This window comes from Spermophilus citellus (assembly GCF_964194105.1).
Source record: "Spermophilus citellus genome assembly, chromosome: 3".
NCBI classification, from domain to species: domain Eukaryota; kingdom Metazoa; phylum Chordata; class Mammalia; order Rodentia; family Sciuridae; genus Spermophilus; species Spermophilus citellus.
Genome location: NC_138184.1, coordinates 55,925,015 through 55,943,866, shown reverse-complemented (window position 1 = coordinate 55,943,866; position 18,852 = coordinate 55,925,015). Strand labels below are relative to the sequence as shown.

The 18,852-nt window shown below is 40.2% G+C and overlaps 1 protein-coding gene across 6 annotated transcripts in view; it reads left to right on the top strand.

Moving 5' to 3' along the window:
- Window positions 1–18,852, top strand: part of CADPS (calcium dependent secretion activator) — a 479,847-nt gene that overhangs the window by 318,894 nt on the left and 142,101 nt on the right. For all 6 annotated transcript variants that reach the window (XR_014020728.1, XM_081283086.1, XM_081283087.1 and 3 more), the window contains exons 11-13: window positions 938–1,150; window positions 14,699–14,835; window positions 18,284–18,471. Coding sequence is in view for 5 of the 6 variants with exons in the window: in XM_081283086.1 (XP_081139212.1) it covers window positions 938–1,150; window positions 14,699–14,835; window positions 18,284–18,471 (538 nt within the window). In the remaining variant the exon portion in view is untranslated. The remainder of the gene's footprint in view (window positions 1–937; window positions 1,151–14,698; window positions 14,836–18,283; window positions 18,472–18,852) is intronic.

Sequence of the window (18,852 nt, the reverse complement as noted above, 5' to 3'; positions counted from 1 at the left end):
GTACATATGATATGTCAAAATTCACTCTGCCGTCACATATATCTTAAAAGAACAAATTTAAAAAAAAAAGAAGAAGGGAGAAAGTGTAAAATGCTGCTCATTAGATAACAGAAAGAAATTAGAACTTTGACCATCAGACTCAGGGATGGTCATTGGTGGCCTTGAAAAGAAAATTTCAGTCAAGCAGCAGCCTGATTGGAGGGAACTTGAAGCCCAACAGGAGGAGAGAGAGCCCCTTCCTGCTCCAGCTGTGGTCTTCACACCAGCATCCTCTGGAGCTTGTTAGAAATGCAGAATTGCAGCCAGGTACCATGGTGCACACCTGTAATCCCAACAGCTTGAGAGGCTGAGGCAGGAGGATCGCAAGTTCAAAGCCCTAAGCAACTCAGTGAGACCCTGTCTCTAAACAAAATACAAAAATAGGCTGGAAATGTTGCTCAGTGGTCAATGCCCCTTAGTTAAATCCCTGGTACCCACCCCTGGCCCCCCCCCAAAAAAAAAGAGAGAGAGAAAAGAAATGCAGAATCCTAGGCTCATTCCAGAACCTACTGAGTCAGAAGCTACAGGGGATTCTAACATGTACTAGAATTTGAGAAGCCTCAATAGAGATGCCCCTTTTGTTGTAAAGAGAATAGAACAGTCCCTGAAGGGGAGACAAAGGTCAGGAGAGGTTTTGGTGGTGTTTTTAAATCTGAGGGGAAATTGTAGGGCAGATGTTTGGTGACAGTACTGTCACCAGTAGGATTAAGGAAGGGACATGAGCCAGGCTCTTTAACACCATGGTCCCACTCGGTGGCCAAGTGGTTCTCAGGCTCCCCATGGTAGAGTCAAATCCATGGCTCCTCCCCTCCCCTGGCCCAAGGAGAAGCTTCAGGAGCTGCCTCCTAAGGGCTGAGTCTCGGCTCCGCTGAGAAGTTGTATTTCCCTCCTCTTTCAGGTTTGGAAGGTGGCCGAGCCTTCTTCAATGCAGTCAAAGAAGGGGACACAGTGATATTTGCAAGCGATGACGAGCAGGATCGCATCCTGTGGGTCCAGGCTATGTACCGGGCCACTGGACAGTCCCACAAACCGGTACCCCCGACCCAAGTTCAGAAGCTCAATGCCAAGGGTGGGAACGTGCCTCAGCTGGACGCCCCCATCTCTCAATTCTGTAAGTAAATATGCCATTTCTTAAAAGCGTAGCTCTGTACAGTAAAGTGATCTTCCAAAGTTGAATGCAAAAAAGAAAAAAAAACTAGTTGCTTTTATATTTAGGTTTCAAAAAAATCATGTTTTTGGAAAGCATATATGTAGGTGCATTCAGGGCAAAAGTTGGGAGAAAATATCAGTTGAAAATAAATTTTAAAGTGCAATACTTGACCTTCTCCACCAAGGACTGAGCGAAGCAAAGTCTATTTCGAATGTATTTTTATCTCTTTGTCTTTCTTGGTGAGAGAGTTTGGAATTCACAAACAGGTATTTGTTTGAGTTCGTCTTCAAATAGAATAGATTAGGGATGACCCTGCTTCATTTCTTCCCATTAAAAGTTATTCAAAAATAGGGTTGATTTGAAATAAACTAAAATCTGCAATTTAGAACCATTTAAAAATAAATGATGACATTTTCACATGCAGTGGGAAGAAGGGAAAAAAAAAAAAAAACATGGTACCTAAAATCCCATGCTGAGCGAAAATATCAGACTCCAAAATGAAACCGTCTCCTTAAACAGCCCCAGTTCAGGTTCTAGTATCTTCACTGATCTCTGTAGTGGTTTGTCTTCTTCCCCTTTGCCCTTCCCATTTCCTACCTATGATGGACCCCAACACTTCTGATACACAGGGGAAGGCAAAAGCCATCATAGGCTTGGAGATATTTATTAAAACAAAACTGGAGACATCAAGCATGCAATGTTGCAAATATTGACCTCCAAGTGGAGACTGTGCCTTACCCTGAATATCAAGTCGACTAGGGACAACTCAGGTCCAAGTCATTTTTCGCAGTGGTCATGGGGACCTCTGACATCAGCCTGGAGCCCACTTACTGAGTCAAGTTCACTGAACAATTATCTAGAGAGGAGAAACACTTGTAAGAAAGATGCACCAGGTCCCTGCAAGAGCATCCGCCTCCCAGTGGGTACCAAACCAGGCAGCCAAGGTGATAAATTGATAAATACCAGACAATGATCAATGTCTGATAACCCGAGTCAGTTGTATTCGGGTGACTGGTGGGAAATGAGACATTAGGCAGATAGACAACCAAGGAAATCTTTTCTGAGTCCAGGTCCAAATTCTACGGTGTTGGCCCCCCAAATACCTGAGGATTGAGAATTGCAGCCAAAGGAAAAGCAGGTGCCAAGACCCCCCCAAAGCTGTCACATCCCCTTCAGCAGTGCTTTCGGTTTTCCCCTGTTGCTCTTAAGCAAAAGGTGGAAATAGATGGCATAATTTTGCAGCTCTGATGAGTAAATTCCCTTTTTTATGAATTCCACTGCTGTGTCCATTTTTGCTGGACAGAGCTCTGCTCTTACCATAAAATCGAGAGCAGACCTCTATTTTGAATGGCAAACTCGGACCATCTGGTGCTTCCAGGAAGTCCTGTTCAGTACTAGCTGTTTCTTCAAGGAAGAAGCCTTTCTATGGTGGAACCAGATAATCCCAACAGCTTTCCACACAGAAAGTCATGAAAGAGTAGGAAAGACTTAGAGGTCGGATCTGGGAGAGATGGGCGGCCCTCCTGCCCCGACCCCCACCAAGCTCCCACTCCCTGGCTGTTTTCTCTCATATCTCCTGGCACCTAGGTTTATGGATAATACTGAAGAGAGCAGCAGTCATTGATTGCGATCAAAGCATAACGGATGTTCATTTAATTTTTCTAAACAAAAAGCAACGCTGCCTGATAGGCTCATTTTTAAGACATTTGGGGAGAATACCTTCCCACACACCTGAAATGGAACCATCCCTGTACAAGAAAAAAAATTGTAATGATGATCACCATCCAAAGCAACGTCATAAAACATACATCTTGGAATATTTGGAAAATACTGGTTTTATTTCCAAATACTCTCCGATTCTTCGGAGATCATTTCACTTTGAATTTATTATCTCTGTTCTATAATTGGCCCAGTGGAGGAAATTCATCTCTATTAATACTACATAGTTTGTGGTTAGCCCCACTTTTTTATCACAGGTATAGGGAAGACAAAGGACACTCATAAGTAATATTAAATGACAAGGACCTGGAGGCCGAGCTCAGTGATAGAGCACAGGCTGAGCCTGGACAAGGCCCTGGGTTCAATTCCCAGCACCTTCCACCCCCCCCCCCACACACACACACACAAAATGACTGGTGACAGAAGCGACTGTGGAAGGGTGACTTTTCAGGAAAATACACAGGGGCTCTTGCTTGAGATTTCTGCCTGTGATTAGGATCGCTAGCTGTTAGGTATCAAAAAAAGGTGCAATTGGATACACACAGCAAGATCCACGTCACTACCCTGTTTAAACAAAGGGGGATTTTAGTAAATGGGGCATCCAGCAAAATCCTAAAGATTCCATTTGGGAAGAATAAAGAATATCTATCATCTCTTGAGAGTATATAAAGTACATTGAGAGATGAAGGAGAAGGACACTTAACAATACACATCTGGGATTTATTTATCAGAACTGGGTTGTAGGGTCACCTGCTTCTCATGCAACTCCCTACTGCTCAGGATTTAAAATTCTCCAAAGAGCATGAGGTCCTACTGCATGTACCTGTTTCTACAAAAACAAGGCCACCACCAGGTGTGGTGATGCAAACCTATAATCCCAGTGGCCCAGGTGGTTGAGGCAGGAGGATCACAAGTTCAAAAGCCAGCCTCAGCAAAAGCGAGGCACTATGCAACTCAGTGAGACCCTGTCTCTAAATAAAATACAAAATAGGGCTGGGGATGTGGCTCAGTGGTTGAGTGCCCCCCGAGTTCAATCCCCAGTACCCCCCAAAAAAATCATACTCAGAATAAGTTATGATTGTTTTTAGTTTTTAATTTTTTTATGCTTTGTAGTACCCATGACCAATGCATCCCAGTTTGCCCAGGTCTGAGGGACTTACTGTGCTAAAAGCAGGGAAGACTTGGGCAAATCACAATGCACTGGTCACCTTAAGTATGCATTGACACTGGGTTTGACAGAGCTCCCCACATATAAAGCTTGATATGTTTGATAGCTATGTTTTGAACTTAACAAATAAAAGCAGCTGTGAAGTAATTGTGAACTAACCTGATGGTTTCTAAGTCATGGGAACAGAAGCCAAACTTGCTGGAACTCTAGGTGAAATTTTATTTAGTACCTGAACTAGCAAACATGGCATCCAGCAAAATCCTAAAGATTCAATTTGGGAGGGATAAATAATACCCATCATCTCTTGAAAGTATACAAGGAACATTGAGAGATGAAGGAGAAAGTCAGATAACATACAGATTTGGGATTTATTTGTAGGGTCACCTGCTTCTCAAGTGACTTTCTTTTATTTAGAGACAGGGTCTCACTGAGTTGCATAGCACCTCACTTTTGCTGAGGCTGGCTTTGAACTTGAGATCCTCCTGCCTTAGCCTCCTGGGCTGCTGGGATTACAAGCTTGTGCCACTACACATAGCCTAAGTAGCAAATTTTGATTCTTCATTTACATTGGTTGACTTGTATTTTTAAAAAATCAAGTATTGCATTTTAAAAATGTTTCCTTGACTTCCAGAAGGTAAGGGTCATTTTTAAATAATTACACATATCTCATTAAATCCTGTTTTTGAATACTTTTTCAGAGGACTTGCCATTCTTGCTAGTGAATGATTTTTTAACACCTTTCAATAACTTTGAAATTGCTTTATTAGTTTTTACTCTGCAAAAGGGGAGCTATATAGAAATGTTTTGAGGGCTAGAAAGAAAAGAAAACACTCCAATCTCATCATGAACTAACTGTTCACCAGAGACACTTGTGAATGGGACATTTTCTAGCTTGGGAAACTTGGGAGTACTTGGGAATTTTGGGGGTCTCTCTAAATTCAGTTTAATGGCTTTCTTGGTACAGTTTGTATATTTTACAATTTCAAAATGAAAAGACACATCTACGAAAGAGTGGAGTGGAGTGTTGATATGGAATTATTTTAAAAAAAATAGATCCTGCTATTCATTCGTTTGTGTGGGACTCTACAAAGATTCTGGGAGGGTTCCATCAACCTTTAACACTTTTTTGTTCTTTTACGGTTTTTTTATGTCTGTTGTTGATTTATTTTTTTTTCCTTTTTAGTTAAAATTCTAAAAAAATAATAATAAGTTGGTACCTAGTTACCCAACTTTTTAAATAAATCCTTGCAATTCTCTAGTTTTTAAGGCCAACGGGGCTCCCATGGAGAATGTCCAGATCAAAAATCGAGCCAAGCCACCATTCCTTATGCCAGGTGGCCGCTCACGAAGACACCCATTGTGTGTTGGTGAAAAACAGAACCCCGGTTCTCATTTGGAGCAGGGTGGGCAGGAGGGGGTACTTTCAGCTTGGACATTGGGTCAATGATTATTTGATGTATGACTCACCCTGAGTTATTGTAATATCATTTTTCTCCACTAATAACTGTTAACAACATCTGTGATGCCCCAAAGATGGATGTTTCAATGAATAGTTCATTTTCTTTTTGTCAATCCTTGAACAGTCTTCTATGATTAGTGGGGCTTGGGGTTACTATTGGTTTGGGGGAGGTTGATTTCATTTTTCTTTTTCTTTTCTTTTTTTTTTTTTTTTTTTTTTTTTTTTGGTTATGTTGAAGTTTTCTTGTTTGATCTTTGCTCGAACCCAAGAACGTTAGCTGCTAGGTTAGAACTCCTGTCTGCTTTCCTGAGCCTGTTGCTAGTCTTTATGTTATTCTGGTTTGTTCCTTCTTACCCTGCTAACTTCTAGCTGGACAAAAGGGTAAGTGGTCGTCTGTAGCTAGCACAGCTCAGATAATCCGACTCGATTATCTGACGCCTGCAATGTGCTTCTCCCCCTCTCCTCTCCGGTCTTCCTCATGTCTAGACCTCCTAGTCAACTTTTCATGTTATTTTCCTGACCTTAGGTTTGAAATGTAAGCTTCCATACTGAAACTCGGATGCATGTCACGTGTGCATAATTGCCTTCTCTCCTTGGCTTGCATATTGGCATCAAGTGATCCTCTGGGTAAAGCCAACCATGAGCATCTCCTAATTCTTTGTCATTCCAAGATAATTAATTGACAGCCCAATGGAACGGCATCTAAGGCCTTTGCTTCATGGAATTCCCAGCTACCTGACTGCTTTTAATGCCTGAAAACAGATCATTTGGCACTTGGAGAATGCGTTCTTGTTGTTGTTGTTCCTTGTCTAATTCCAAAGATGAGAATGGTCAGTGCACCCAGGGTGTGGTGACTATGAAAACCTTGACCATGGAAAGGTAGGGTAGGAGACCCGAAGACCTTAATGGAGCAAAACTTTTTTTTAAAATGCAAAATACAATGAACAAAGTAAACTTAAAAATGCAAAATGCAACCGGTCGAGTACATTTTTAAGATGTTCAATTTTCCAAATGCACAATGCAATTCATCAAGTCGATTTTAAATTTTAAAAATGCAAAATAGAATTCATAAAGGAAACACATCATTGGAACACTAAAGAATTCCTTCAACCTGACTAAAGGTTTGATTTTTGAAAGGAGAACTATACTAAGTGGGATGGCCACACATAAAAATAGCAAATCAAGGACTCCGTGGAGTCCAAGCACCTTAGTCGCAAATGCTTTGGATTTTCAATTTCACAGTGCCAGAGAGAGTTTTTGACCTCTGGTCTCAAATGTCATCCTGCTCCTCCCCCAAGAACAATGACAACAATAACTTTTTGAAGGTCATTTGTATGTGTGTTAATATTTCTAAAACTACATTTGTAAGAGAAAAAGAAAGATACCTGAAAACTTTAGAAAAATCTTTCTCTTCACTCTTTAAAAAGAGAGCATATAATTCCTTTATACGTGTAGGAAAAAGCTACTCACCAAAAACATGTTGACTGAAGATATGATATTAGAAGGAACTAGAAAAATCAGTCAAGAGAGCAGGCAAATATGTATTTGAGTATTCTGAATGCTGATTTAGATGAAGTAGGTCACATCATTCCTCCTGACCATTCGATAATATTCCTTTGTTCTAATTCTTTGGGTTACTTTAATTTGCTTTTTCTCCCTTTTTTTTCTTTCTTTTTTTTCTTTTCTTTTGCATAAATCTACCCCTGGCTAGCAGACAGAGTTTTTTCACCACGCCAAGCGGATACTTAATTTCACTTTACTTTCTTTTGAATGTCTGATGAGGCATTTTTTAAAAGCTTACCATAGAATGTGAACTTAGTGGGAATTTAGGATTTTTGCTATATTTTTTTTTTGAGAATGAAAGGATGGATGAATAGATGACTGAATGAATTCTGTTTTGAGAGAATTTGCGCAATGCATTGCTATCCTCATAGATTTTCCAGTTTGCCTTCATTCCTTTCTATAATTTATCTTATGAGATTTTTTTTGCTATATCTTCTTGTATTGTCAACTTGCAGTTGCTATGTTGCAGAAAAGAAAATATCAAAGAATGAATTCAATATTAACTTAATTTGCATGGCCCAAAACCACACTGTAAATCACATTTCTTCTCAGTGTTTAAAATAAATGACGTTTTAAAAGGATAGACTCCTACAATCAGGTCCAAAATTTTTCCAACATCGGGATATGATCTAAATAGACCATATGAAATGAAGGTTTGTTTCTTTGTTAACTACTGCAGACCCATTTAATGTGCTATCCATGAATCCGTTGAGCATTTTCATGTCATAGAGTGATTTACAGTATGATTCGTTACTAATTAGTGAAGCAAAAAAAATTACTTTCATTCATGTTGTAAACGGTCTGAAGATGATGATTTGCTAATGTAAGAATTACAAGCAGGGAAATTACTTGAAAAAGTTAAGAATTATGCAGGAAAAAAAAGACAAATCTCTAATTTATTTGTTTTGAGATCACTGACAAAAATCTCTGATATGATTTTTACTCAAAAAGACTGTCTAATAATGAATTCTAAAAATGAGCACTAAAAGAAACATCACATGTTTATCCCTTTGGGTGTATTACCATGGTAGTTTTAAATCTGAGATTCCTGCAAAATGCAATACGGCCCTTGAGAGCTTCGGAAGAAGCCATCCTCTCTCAGCCATTCTGTGTTAGCTTGGTTTTGTCAGAGAGTCTGCAAAAGAATGAAGTTATTTCTCGATTAAGCGGTCCACCCCGTGTGCCTCACTTGGGGCAGCGGGCTTGGAAGGGCCAGTCTTCTGCTTGCTGTGCAGAGCTCAGGCAGAGCACAACATCCCCTGATGACTTGACTCTGCCAAGGAAAACTCTTCTAAAAAAATCTGTAAACAGCCAACTGCCATCAATCATTGTCATTTCTTTATTCCATGTCTTCTGATGAAGCTGACTACTGTCATTGTTCGTTATTGTCCAAACCATACATTCACTCTTGTACTGTCAAGCGGATATGACAGGCACACATTTTCCATATAAGAAAAGAGATACAAAGTCACCTTTTAATTTGCAGTTTGGGTTCACAGATGACTTTAGAGTTACATTAGCTCTTCTCTTGCCTCTAGCATCTATCAGGAGTAGCAATAGCCCTAACCGTGCTCTAAATTGTGATGATAAAACAGCTACCTCTAGCTAACTATGGAAGGGATTCGTGAGAGAACAGAGTCTCTTTCGGACAGTTTGCTAACAGTACAGTTCTAATTATTTTCAACTGTAGAATTGCTTGTTCACCAGCCCATGAAATTTTCCAAAATGTGATATTACCAAATAAAAAGGGAGACTTGACCTTTTGTTTTTAAGCTGTCAGAATAATAGAGAAGTCTCAATAAAATAAAAATCTGAAAGCTCTATTATTCCTGCAAGAAAAGTACATGCATTTGATAGGCATTATTGCAACTCTATTTAAAATATATATATATTTATCAGAAACAAAATCACCTGAGTATACTTGCACTTAAGAGATCATGAAAAATATTACATATTTTTTCCAGTTGTGAGGGGAAAAATGAAATGAATAACGAACATGAAATGAACCCAAATATCATAATTAATTACAGAGCAACATAAATGGCAGGGTGGTCTGTTGAGGGCCATTCACTTGAATTTTCACAAAGCAGATGAAATGTGAGTATAAACATATATAATGGTATCACCCACCTCCACGTAGGAGCCAGTTTCCCTCCCACATTTCTTAAATATCAAACCAAAATTGTTCCCAGGAAAACTTGGGATAAAGGTTTTGATGCATTTCCATTTGAAAGTGTACCTGCTCCCCATAAATCTGCCTGTCCATCATTCTGGTTCTGGATCCTGGATACCATTAATAGGTTTAAGGTTCTTAATGTAGTTTAGGGACCAATATTCATTTTACTCGCTTTAGTTACAAGTCAGTCTCCTAAACATGCAATTAAACCCCAGAAATGAAACCGGCAGCATTGTTTGGCGAGTGTGTTGATTATACCCTTGCTACAGAGCCTAGGCCACTTTTGGATCATTTGGAACCCTTGCAGACAAAGCCAGACTTGAGAACTACTTCCTAAAGCCAGGACTGGAAAAGGTAAAAGTTAAAAATTGGTTCTTAAAGTGCAGTCAATTCTTGATTTCTTTTTTTTTTTTAATCATGTTAATGAAAAAGAACATGAGTACATATCTCCCAAAGCAAGAGATAATCCAAACATCACTGGGATTTTAAACAGCCACTTTACCCTCCTGATTCTCTTTTGCTCAACCTAACGTTCAAATTCATTTTCATTCTCTTGACACATGCCAAATATTGGCAAAGGAAATGATCCCTGTGTCCTGAATTCAGGAATTGACTCTCTCATGCTTTTGCTCTGGGCTGTTTTCTCCCCTGATGATGTCAACATTGGAGTTTTTTTTTCCTTGAATCCACCAATTCCAATTATTTTGTACAAGGAGAAATGAAGTTTCAAAGAGCATTTGCTTTTTCACGTTCGGCGCTCTAGAAGAACAGACTGGGACAGTGCAGGAGTGACTATGTGGTGTTGCTTGGGAAGCGCCCACAAGTTCTTTGAAACAGAATTTGGAACAGCTGGACCACTGCAATGTTTTATTTTAAAATAGACAACATATGTAATGCATATGGTCCTAGACATGTATGGAGACACAGGCAGACAATCTGAATGGTATCCAAAGACACCTGCACCTAGAATTCTGTTTCCTTCTATAAGATTTTTTTTTCCCCTAAGAGCACATGTTCCCACTTTTGGAATTGCAAGATACCATCTGAATCCCCATGTGTGTGGCTCCTTAATAAAGCCAATGAGAAGTTGCCTGCAACGGAGTTGTCGGAGTCAGTGAGTTAATAACCACCTCCTGAGGACTCTCTGTTCTAGAAGCTCGCAGGGGAACCCCCAAGTTGGAAACTGCCCTTGAGGAATGCATTATCTACCAAGGTGTTCAACTGTGTGCCTCTGTCCTCATCACAGAGAAACTGGAACACAACCCAGCAACAACGCAGAGACAGGACATAGGAATTGGTTATACAGGGGCAGAGCACATCCACAAAGCAGAGAGATTGGAAAGGAAATCCAGCTTCCCAGAAATGATTCAAGAAGTAAGGAAAGATGGAACATTAGCCATAAGGCAGAGTCATCTTTGGCTCATGAGCAACTTAAAACAAGTGCCTTTGCAAGCACTAAGAAGCCTGCCTGATTACACCTAACTAACATTTATTGAGCAGCTAGTATGTGCCAGGTGACTTCCAGGCACTTTTTATGAGATCCCATCAACACCCTCCATGGTAGGCTTGAACACTGTCTTCCACTCACCCAAAGGGACAAGTAGACTCAGAAACATTAAGCAACTGTCTCACACTATATACCCAGTACTGGCAGATCTAGCCTCCAGCTCCAGTCTTTGTGATATTCCTAAACCCTCCCACTTACCTCCTTGCTATCTATCTCCTAGCAAATACACTGTTCCTAAGGAGGTTAATGTAACAATATTTCATAAAATCATGAGATAGAAAACATTTACCGATAGGGTGAATTTGTTTATTTTGATGAAATAAATTCCCTGTTTTAACAAATATGCAGCAAGGACCTACTAGTAATCCCAACAGTTAGGGAGACTGAGGCAGGAGAATCATAAATTCAAAGCCAGCCTCAGCAACTCAGCAAGGCCCTAAGCAACTCCATGAGACCCTGTCTCTAAATAAAATATGAAAAAGGGGCTGGGGATGGGGCTCAGTGGTTAAGCACCGCTGGGTTAAATCCCTGGTACCAAAAAACAAAAACAAAAGTACCTACTATGTGCCAGGTACTATGCTAGGTGCTAAGAATATAGTGGAGAACAAAAAAAAAAAAATTGAAATCCCTGCTTAACAATAACAATTGGATCCCTTTCACTTATACTTTGAAATAGCATTCCTGGTCTATTCTCTCTCTCTCTTTTTTTTTTTTTTTTAGATTATAATAAACTCAGAGAAATCTTCAGGATGTCCCAGGAGCCAGCCACCCTTTTAAGTACTCTTGAGTTATTGGAACAATTAAAATAATAAGCCTAAGTCTGAGTAAATGATAATTTTGTGCAAGCAAAAATCCAGGGGCTGCTCGTTTTGCTTGCTGGAAATTCTACTGCCTTAAGCTCTCCCACGTCCCCAGGTATGCGAAGGATCTTGAGGATACTTAAACTACTGTCTTCGACAGCAGAAGGGAAACTGAAAGGTCAACTCCTCTTACACGCAAGGAAACCAAGGCTGAGAAGAGAAACAGTTCATCCAGCACCTGACAATTATTTAAAAGCAGTTCGAACTAGAACCCAGACCTCCTCAATTCAAGTTCATTCCCCACGTGAATCAGGAGGAAAAGGAAAGAGAGAAAGAAGGGGAAAAGGAAGATTTATTTCTTTGGGGGGATTGAATCCAGGGGCACCGAACCACTGAGCCACATGCCCAGCCCTTCTTATCTTTGGAGGCAGGGTCTCGCTAAGTTACCGAGGGCTTTACTAAATTGCTGAGGCTGGCTTTGAACTTGTGACCCTCCTGCCTCAGACTCCCAAGTTGCTTGGATTGTGGGCATGTGCCATCTCGCCCTGCAGGAAGTTTTATTTCAACAGAGTTATTATCTGAAAAAAAAGATGCTAATTTGATACGCATTTTTCTGTAAGCCTGTTTGAAACATTGGTAGAAAAGAAAATTGTGCTTAAGACTCGCTCCTAGCCAAGTATTAGCAGAGTGGAGCTGTCTTCATTGAGCCCTTGGGATGGGTAGAGGGGTGGGGAGTGGGTCTGTAGCCAGGTCTCCCTAGAAGGGCCAAATTGCCTTTTCAGATCCATTTCCTAAGTGGCCCGAAAGGCAAAATAGGTCATCAGCAAAGTTTTCAAACGGTTTTAATAGATAAACAAAGAATAAGACACTTGAAACATGGGCCACATTTTTTCACAGTCACAAAAGAGGCCCCTTCTCTCTGAGCTAAATGACCAGTTGTACCGTCATCATTGAAGAGCGATAAATTAGCCGAGCCAAACTGGCAAAGTGAGGCCCCGGTCGATTTTGTCAGCTTGCAGCCTCTTCCGTGAAATCTGAGAGCAAGAAGCCAATGCTAGCCAAACTGCCTGATCTGTCTGTTAAAATCGGGAGGCAGGGGGTGGATGAGGCTTTTTTCTGAGGACCTAGCAGGATGAGCAATGTATGCACACCCCATGCTTAGTTTTTGTTTTATTTTTCCTGAATTAAGTTGCCCTGGGATGCACAGGGTGGAGGGCAAAGGTGGAGGGCAGAATCTGTTGGAGGAGATGGAGAAGAGCCACCTAGATAGCACCAGAGTCCTCATGTCAGGGGAGACACCTCAAGTTGGAGCAGGTTTAAGATGCTTGCACATCCAGGCACTGGAAGCATTTAGATTGCCCCCAGCCCAGCCCAGCCCAGCCCAGCACCACCTTCCTGACTGTTCGGACTCAGAAGGGAAATGTTTCAAGACCAAGAAACAAACAAAACAGAAGTGATCTCCCCAGGCGAAGCACCCAACCTCAGCTGGAAAGCACTTTCCTGAGATAGAATCTAAGGCAGTTAACACAGCAAAGACAATTCTTGCAGATTCTCTAATAGAATTCCTGCCCATGCGTAGCTCTTCCAAAAGCTTGTGTTTTATCATTTTAATGGAGCGATTTGGCTGTTAAAATACACATTCTTCAACTTGCCTTCTGGAAACCGAGGCTTTTTTGTGTGTCTTGGGCATAAACAACACATCTCGTTCAAACACTGACCACTGCTGCTTCTCGGAAATATGACAGAAGATTTTTAAAATCCAACATAAGAGGGTGTAAATCTCCCACGCCATGCATTTAGGTTTGAACAATACCCCAAATCAATAAGTGGAGAAATCATTGAATTAGAGTCACGCTGTCACCGTAACCCAGCTTACAGCCAAACCCCAAGCATGGGAGACAGATAGGGGGAAAAAAAACAAACTGCCTGAAGCAGAGACCACACATGAAAATATTATTCAAACACCCTTCCAAGTCAGAAATTGATTTTCCCCTTGCCCCGATAGGATTGCTGGTTCCTGGCAGGTCCCCGTACTCGAGTAAAATGTTGCATTCGAGGAGATGAATAAAATCTTGCTCCATTTGATATGAGATTATTTTTCTTCGTAGTCTGCATATCAGGAGACCGAGTGCAGATGAGGTGGAACGAGCCGATTTCCTTTAACGCAAAAGACCTTCATTCTACCTCCTTACGATTTGCTTGGTGGCACTCCAGTTGAATCCTCCGAGTTACATTGCCAGTGGAGGGTAGTATATGTTAGTTCCACATGTTGGGATTAATTAGTTAGCCCTTAGGAGGTTTTGCCTACAGCCCTGTGAGGAAAAGTGTGAATACATTGAGACGATTAATTCACAATAAATGGCAGATCATAGCCCTCGCTGAGTAAATTTCTGTTTGTCTCTTTCATAAGCTTTGCTCACAGACGAAGCACACTATAAAGCAATGCCCTTGGCTGTCACAAACTAAATTCCCATTTAGCTTAACCCTCCAGGTTTCAATGAAAAAAAGAAACTTTTTTCTTTTTCTTTTTTCTTTTCCTTTCCATTCTTTTAGTTTTTAATTTTGGAGGGTGGGGACTCAAACCTTTTAATGCTACACCAAATTGGCCACGGGGATTTGGAAGGGGAGGACCCAAATCTCGTCACTTTGCTGAAAATCAGCAGAAACCCTTTTTGTCCAGAGAATCCCAATAATTGTAGAGAAATTGCTCTAGACATAACCACTGGAATGGCAGAATCTATTCAAAACTTACGCAGCTAAATAGGCTGTTTTAGCAAAGATCCGATCTGCTTTCAGTGTTTTGGTGGAACGCAGGCGAAGTTCCAATCTCGTGTTTAGTTTTTAAAGAACATGAATGCACTGGCATTGTGATCATTTGATAAACATGTTGATGCCAATATATTTTTTGCCTACATGCAGTAAACTTAACCAGTTAAGTGATGCAAGTTGACAATGGGAGGTAAATAGATATATATATATCTTGGGATGTTGGTGGGAGGTACTGGGGAAGCAGCTAATGTTTGTAATGCCTAGTGAATTCCTGTGTATTTGAAATGTCAAAGAAAATGTGATGTGTTTCTCTAAATTGTGTCTCTCTCTACATGTATAAATGAACAGACGCAGATAGAGCCCAAAAGCATGGCATGGATGAATTTATCTCTTCCAACCCCTGTAACTTTGACCACGCTTCCCTCTTTGAGATGGTACAGCGCCTTACTTTGGATCACAGACTTAATGATTCCTATTCTTGCCTGGCAAGTATCTTCTTTGGTCTTACAGCACTTTAAACATAGCTTTTTTTTAATGAAATTTTTCTCTACCTTTATGTCAGAAGCTCTTTTCTCCATGATGGAATGGCTTTAACAATTGCAAATGTGTTCTCCATTTCCCGGGGTTGAGATAGTTTAACTTACCAAAGAAACAAGACTGAGCGGCAGGAAGTTCTCAGAAGAGACACGTCCAAGTCCCCAGCTTCCCCTTCATAGCTTCCCCACTTTTCAGCTGCTACATGAGAAATATTCCGGAGGGGGGTAATCGAGTTTGGCACCTGCTACTGGAGAACTTGCAAAAATTGCCTCCTTATCTTAGAGTTTAAGATGTCCCTCCCTTCCTAGCCCAGACCTGGTGCTCCTATCTCAAAAAGAAATAGACTCTTTACTGTGTCTCTTTTAAAGAGTGAGACGATTCAACAAATAAATTCCACTCCCCATAAGCCTTTATTGACGGGGGTTTGTTTGTTTGGGTGTCTTTCCTTTTTTCTTCATAATATTCAGAGTCTTTTTTTCCCCACCCTTTGAGGGAATTTTTTATGGTGCATTAGAAATTTGGAAATCCAGCTAACCAGCAGGAGTCTCAACATTTTCTAAAATCCTATTTTAAACCTAGGTTTAAATTAGTTAAATTCAAGGGAATGCTATTATGTCTCTTTTGGATTTCTGAAGATACATTTTTGGCTTTAAACTATCAAATTCAAAAGCCTAAAAAAGACTCGGTTTACTTCCTTCTGCAAACCCTCAATTATTACTTCATTTCTTAAAGGTAAAGGCTAGGAATCCCACTTTATAGATGGGAAAGATGAGGGGGAAACGACGAGAACGACTTCATACACAAGAAAACTCTCATCCCTAAATCCAAACACTGAAGTCAACGTGTCTTCATAGTATTAATATGGTATAATTAATTAAGCAAGCTAACACACTATTGATTTCAAATTTCTAATGCACCATAAAAAAATCCCTCAAAGGGTGGGAAAAAATTTCTAAGTTTTATCTTCACTGTATGCTGAATAATTTATATTTCAAATTCCTTTTTTTGTTTCTTTGGGTTTTTGGTTTGTTTTTTTTTTTTTTTTTTTTTTGGTTCCAGAAGCCAATATATAATATATAAAGGGTAAAAATCATCTTAAAAATAGAAATGGGATTCTGTGGAATAATTTATTAATCCATGTCTCATAAATGAAATGTTGATCATCTCAGGTTTAGAATCCCTTCATCGGAAGACTCTGAACTTTGCCAATTTGGAAAAGAACATATCACTTTGACTTCAATGGGGAAAAAAAGTTTACCTAGCATTGCAAGGCAATTTTTCTCAAATGTGTTTCCTACTATTATGTAGCTTACAAATTATAAATTGCAATTATGTAATTATAAATTGCACTTATGAAACTTGTAAGAATGTGCCTCTGCACTTAAATTATTGCCTGTTATGTATAATTCTCTTTCTCTTGAGGGATTTTTTTAAGTATATAATTTTCAAGATTTTTTTCCCCACGTTGCCGTTATTTAAAACAATTTTCTTTTGTTTTGAAATTTACTACAAAGGAGAATCAGCAATGCCCTCTTTAAAAAAAATTAAACCAAAAAGAAACATGAAATATTGAAGCTTGTTTCCATTAGTAATTATCGGCTTAAAAATAGGGTCCAAAATCCAAAATCATTTATGAGTAGAGTAAAATAGCCTTCTTCCCCCATTTATATACCTATATCTATTAATCAGCATTCCAGAGTTTCAGAAAATAACAGAAATTAAAAGAACTTTATCTCCCACTTCTATATATTCCATTTTCTCATTATTACAGACTTTTTTTTTTCAGTTGGTTTTGGAGACGGACCAGCAGGGATACATAAATTTTTCTGTGTCTTCGACTCAGTTCCTAATTGATATTTCTTCAACTCTTTTCAAAGCAGCTATTTTGGCATCTACAAAAGACTTGGTGTCATCTGAGTCGTAGAAAATATATTTTAATCTTTCACAGCAGTGTTGTTTCTAAGATTTAGCATTTGGGGTAGCAGATGGAGTGGCAAAGAAGTTGCCTATAGGGGCAGCCCATTGCCTCGACTACTCTCCCGCCCTCTGCAGTAACTTATAATTTGAAGTAGGAAAGATGCCGCCTTTCGTTGGATGCATCTCTCTAAGCTGCATGTTGTCAATCGAAGACTCCCCCCAGATCCCTAATGCAAGACTGGAGGGTCGCAAAGGCCCCCTTCGCCGCACTTCTCTGTCCTCTCCTCTCTCCTAGTCTCTTTCTCCTCTTGCCCTTTCTCTCCCAAGATGGAGCAACACTCAAAATACAACTCAGAGAAGACCCTCAAAGTAAAAAGGAAGTTCAGATTTAAAACAGTCCTAAATTCCCAATTTACCAAGCACTTCCTGAATTGGTTTATTTCTTGCTCAGCCAGCACTGAAACCAGAAACTGTGATTTCATTCAGGCTCAGCCCAAGGATGATCTTGAGCTGCACACATTTGTCCTTTCTGAGTACCTGTTCTCTTAAGCCCATGACAGAGGTAGTAATTTCTACCCCGTCATGCCATACCATCTAAGTCAGAGACCACATCTGGATTTTCTTTGATAGCAGAATCTCAGCTGGTCTTAGAGCAAATGCATTATAAGAAGACAATTACAGTGGGGACGGGGGTGGGGGGGACTGGAAACCAGGACACAAGAAGTTCCTCTCAGTTTAACTGAATCATTTCTGATTTACAACTGCAAAAAACATAGTCATGCTATCTCTTTGGAGAATTAGGTTATTAACTTCATTTTAAGATTTTAAGAATATTCTTCTAAAATGCAAGGATTAATGAGGCCCCAGTATATATGTAAGAGCAACTCTAATATTTCTTCATGTTCTGGATTAGAGAAGTAGAATACTTGGAATAAAATAGAACTGGATTTGAATCCTGTTTCTGTTTCGTAATATCTATGTGAGTTACTTAACCCGGATTTCCATTACCTTACCTATAAAATGCATGCCATATCTACTTCACAAGGTTGCTAGAGAGCTCAATGGAAAGTTCTTTGTCCAGCATAAAGCACTAACTAATTTAAGGCATTCATGTTATAATTTTTTCTTACCAGCAATCAAGATTTTGCTTAGCCCATGCAAGGTACCTGGTCTAGTGGTAGAGCCCTGGGTTTCAATCATACTATCTGCTAATACAGCTCACCCACTTATCAGGAAATCCCATGTCCTCTCTGCTCTGTTTTCCTGTCCATATAAGAGGGATAACAGAGTCTACCTTATAGGTTTTGGGGGAGAATTAAAACATGTAGTACACACAACGTGTTGAGCACAACAGCTGACACTTAGTAAGCAATCAGGGAGCTGATTTTTAGACCCCTTCCCCAGCCACTCTCAACTCTATCAGTTCTCCAGGAAACAACCTGTATTTAAAAGAAAGTCTTTCCTTCATTCCCCCCACAGGGCTGGTTCAGTCCTGGCCAGGTGTTTGTATTAGACGAATATTGCGCCCGAAATGGAGTGCGAGGGTGTCACCGACATCTCTGCTACCTCAGAGACTTGCTTGAACGGGCAGAAAATGGCGCCATGATCGACCCCACCCTTCTTCACTACAGCTTTGCCTTCTGTGCATCGCACGTCCACGGGAACAGGTAAGCAGGATTCTGGTGATGCTGATCAAAAAGCGGAAGGAAAGCGGAACCGGCAGTGATTGGTCACTGGCCTTGCTTTGACAACCATCCCTAACTGTCTGTCCATCCCCATTCCCTCAGTAGCAAGGGGAGCACACACATGCACACAAGACACCTACAACACACAGAACATAAAGGTCTAACTTAGTTTCTTCTCCTTTGGAAAGACTATAAGACTATTTTTTTAAAAAATGGCAAACAGGTCTTCATTTTTTGCGGGAGGGTACTGGGGATTGAACTCAGGGGCACTCAACCACTGAGCCATATCCCCAGCCCTATTTTGTATTTTATTTAGAGACAGGGTCTCACTCAGTTGCTTAGCACCTCAGTTTTGCTGAGGCT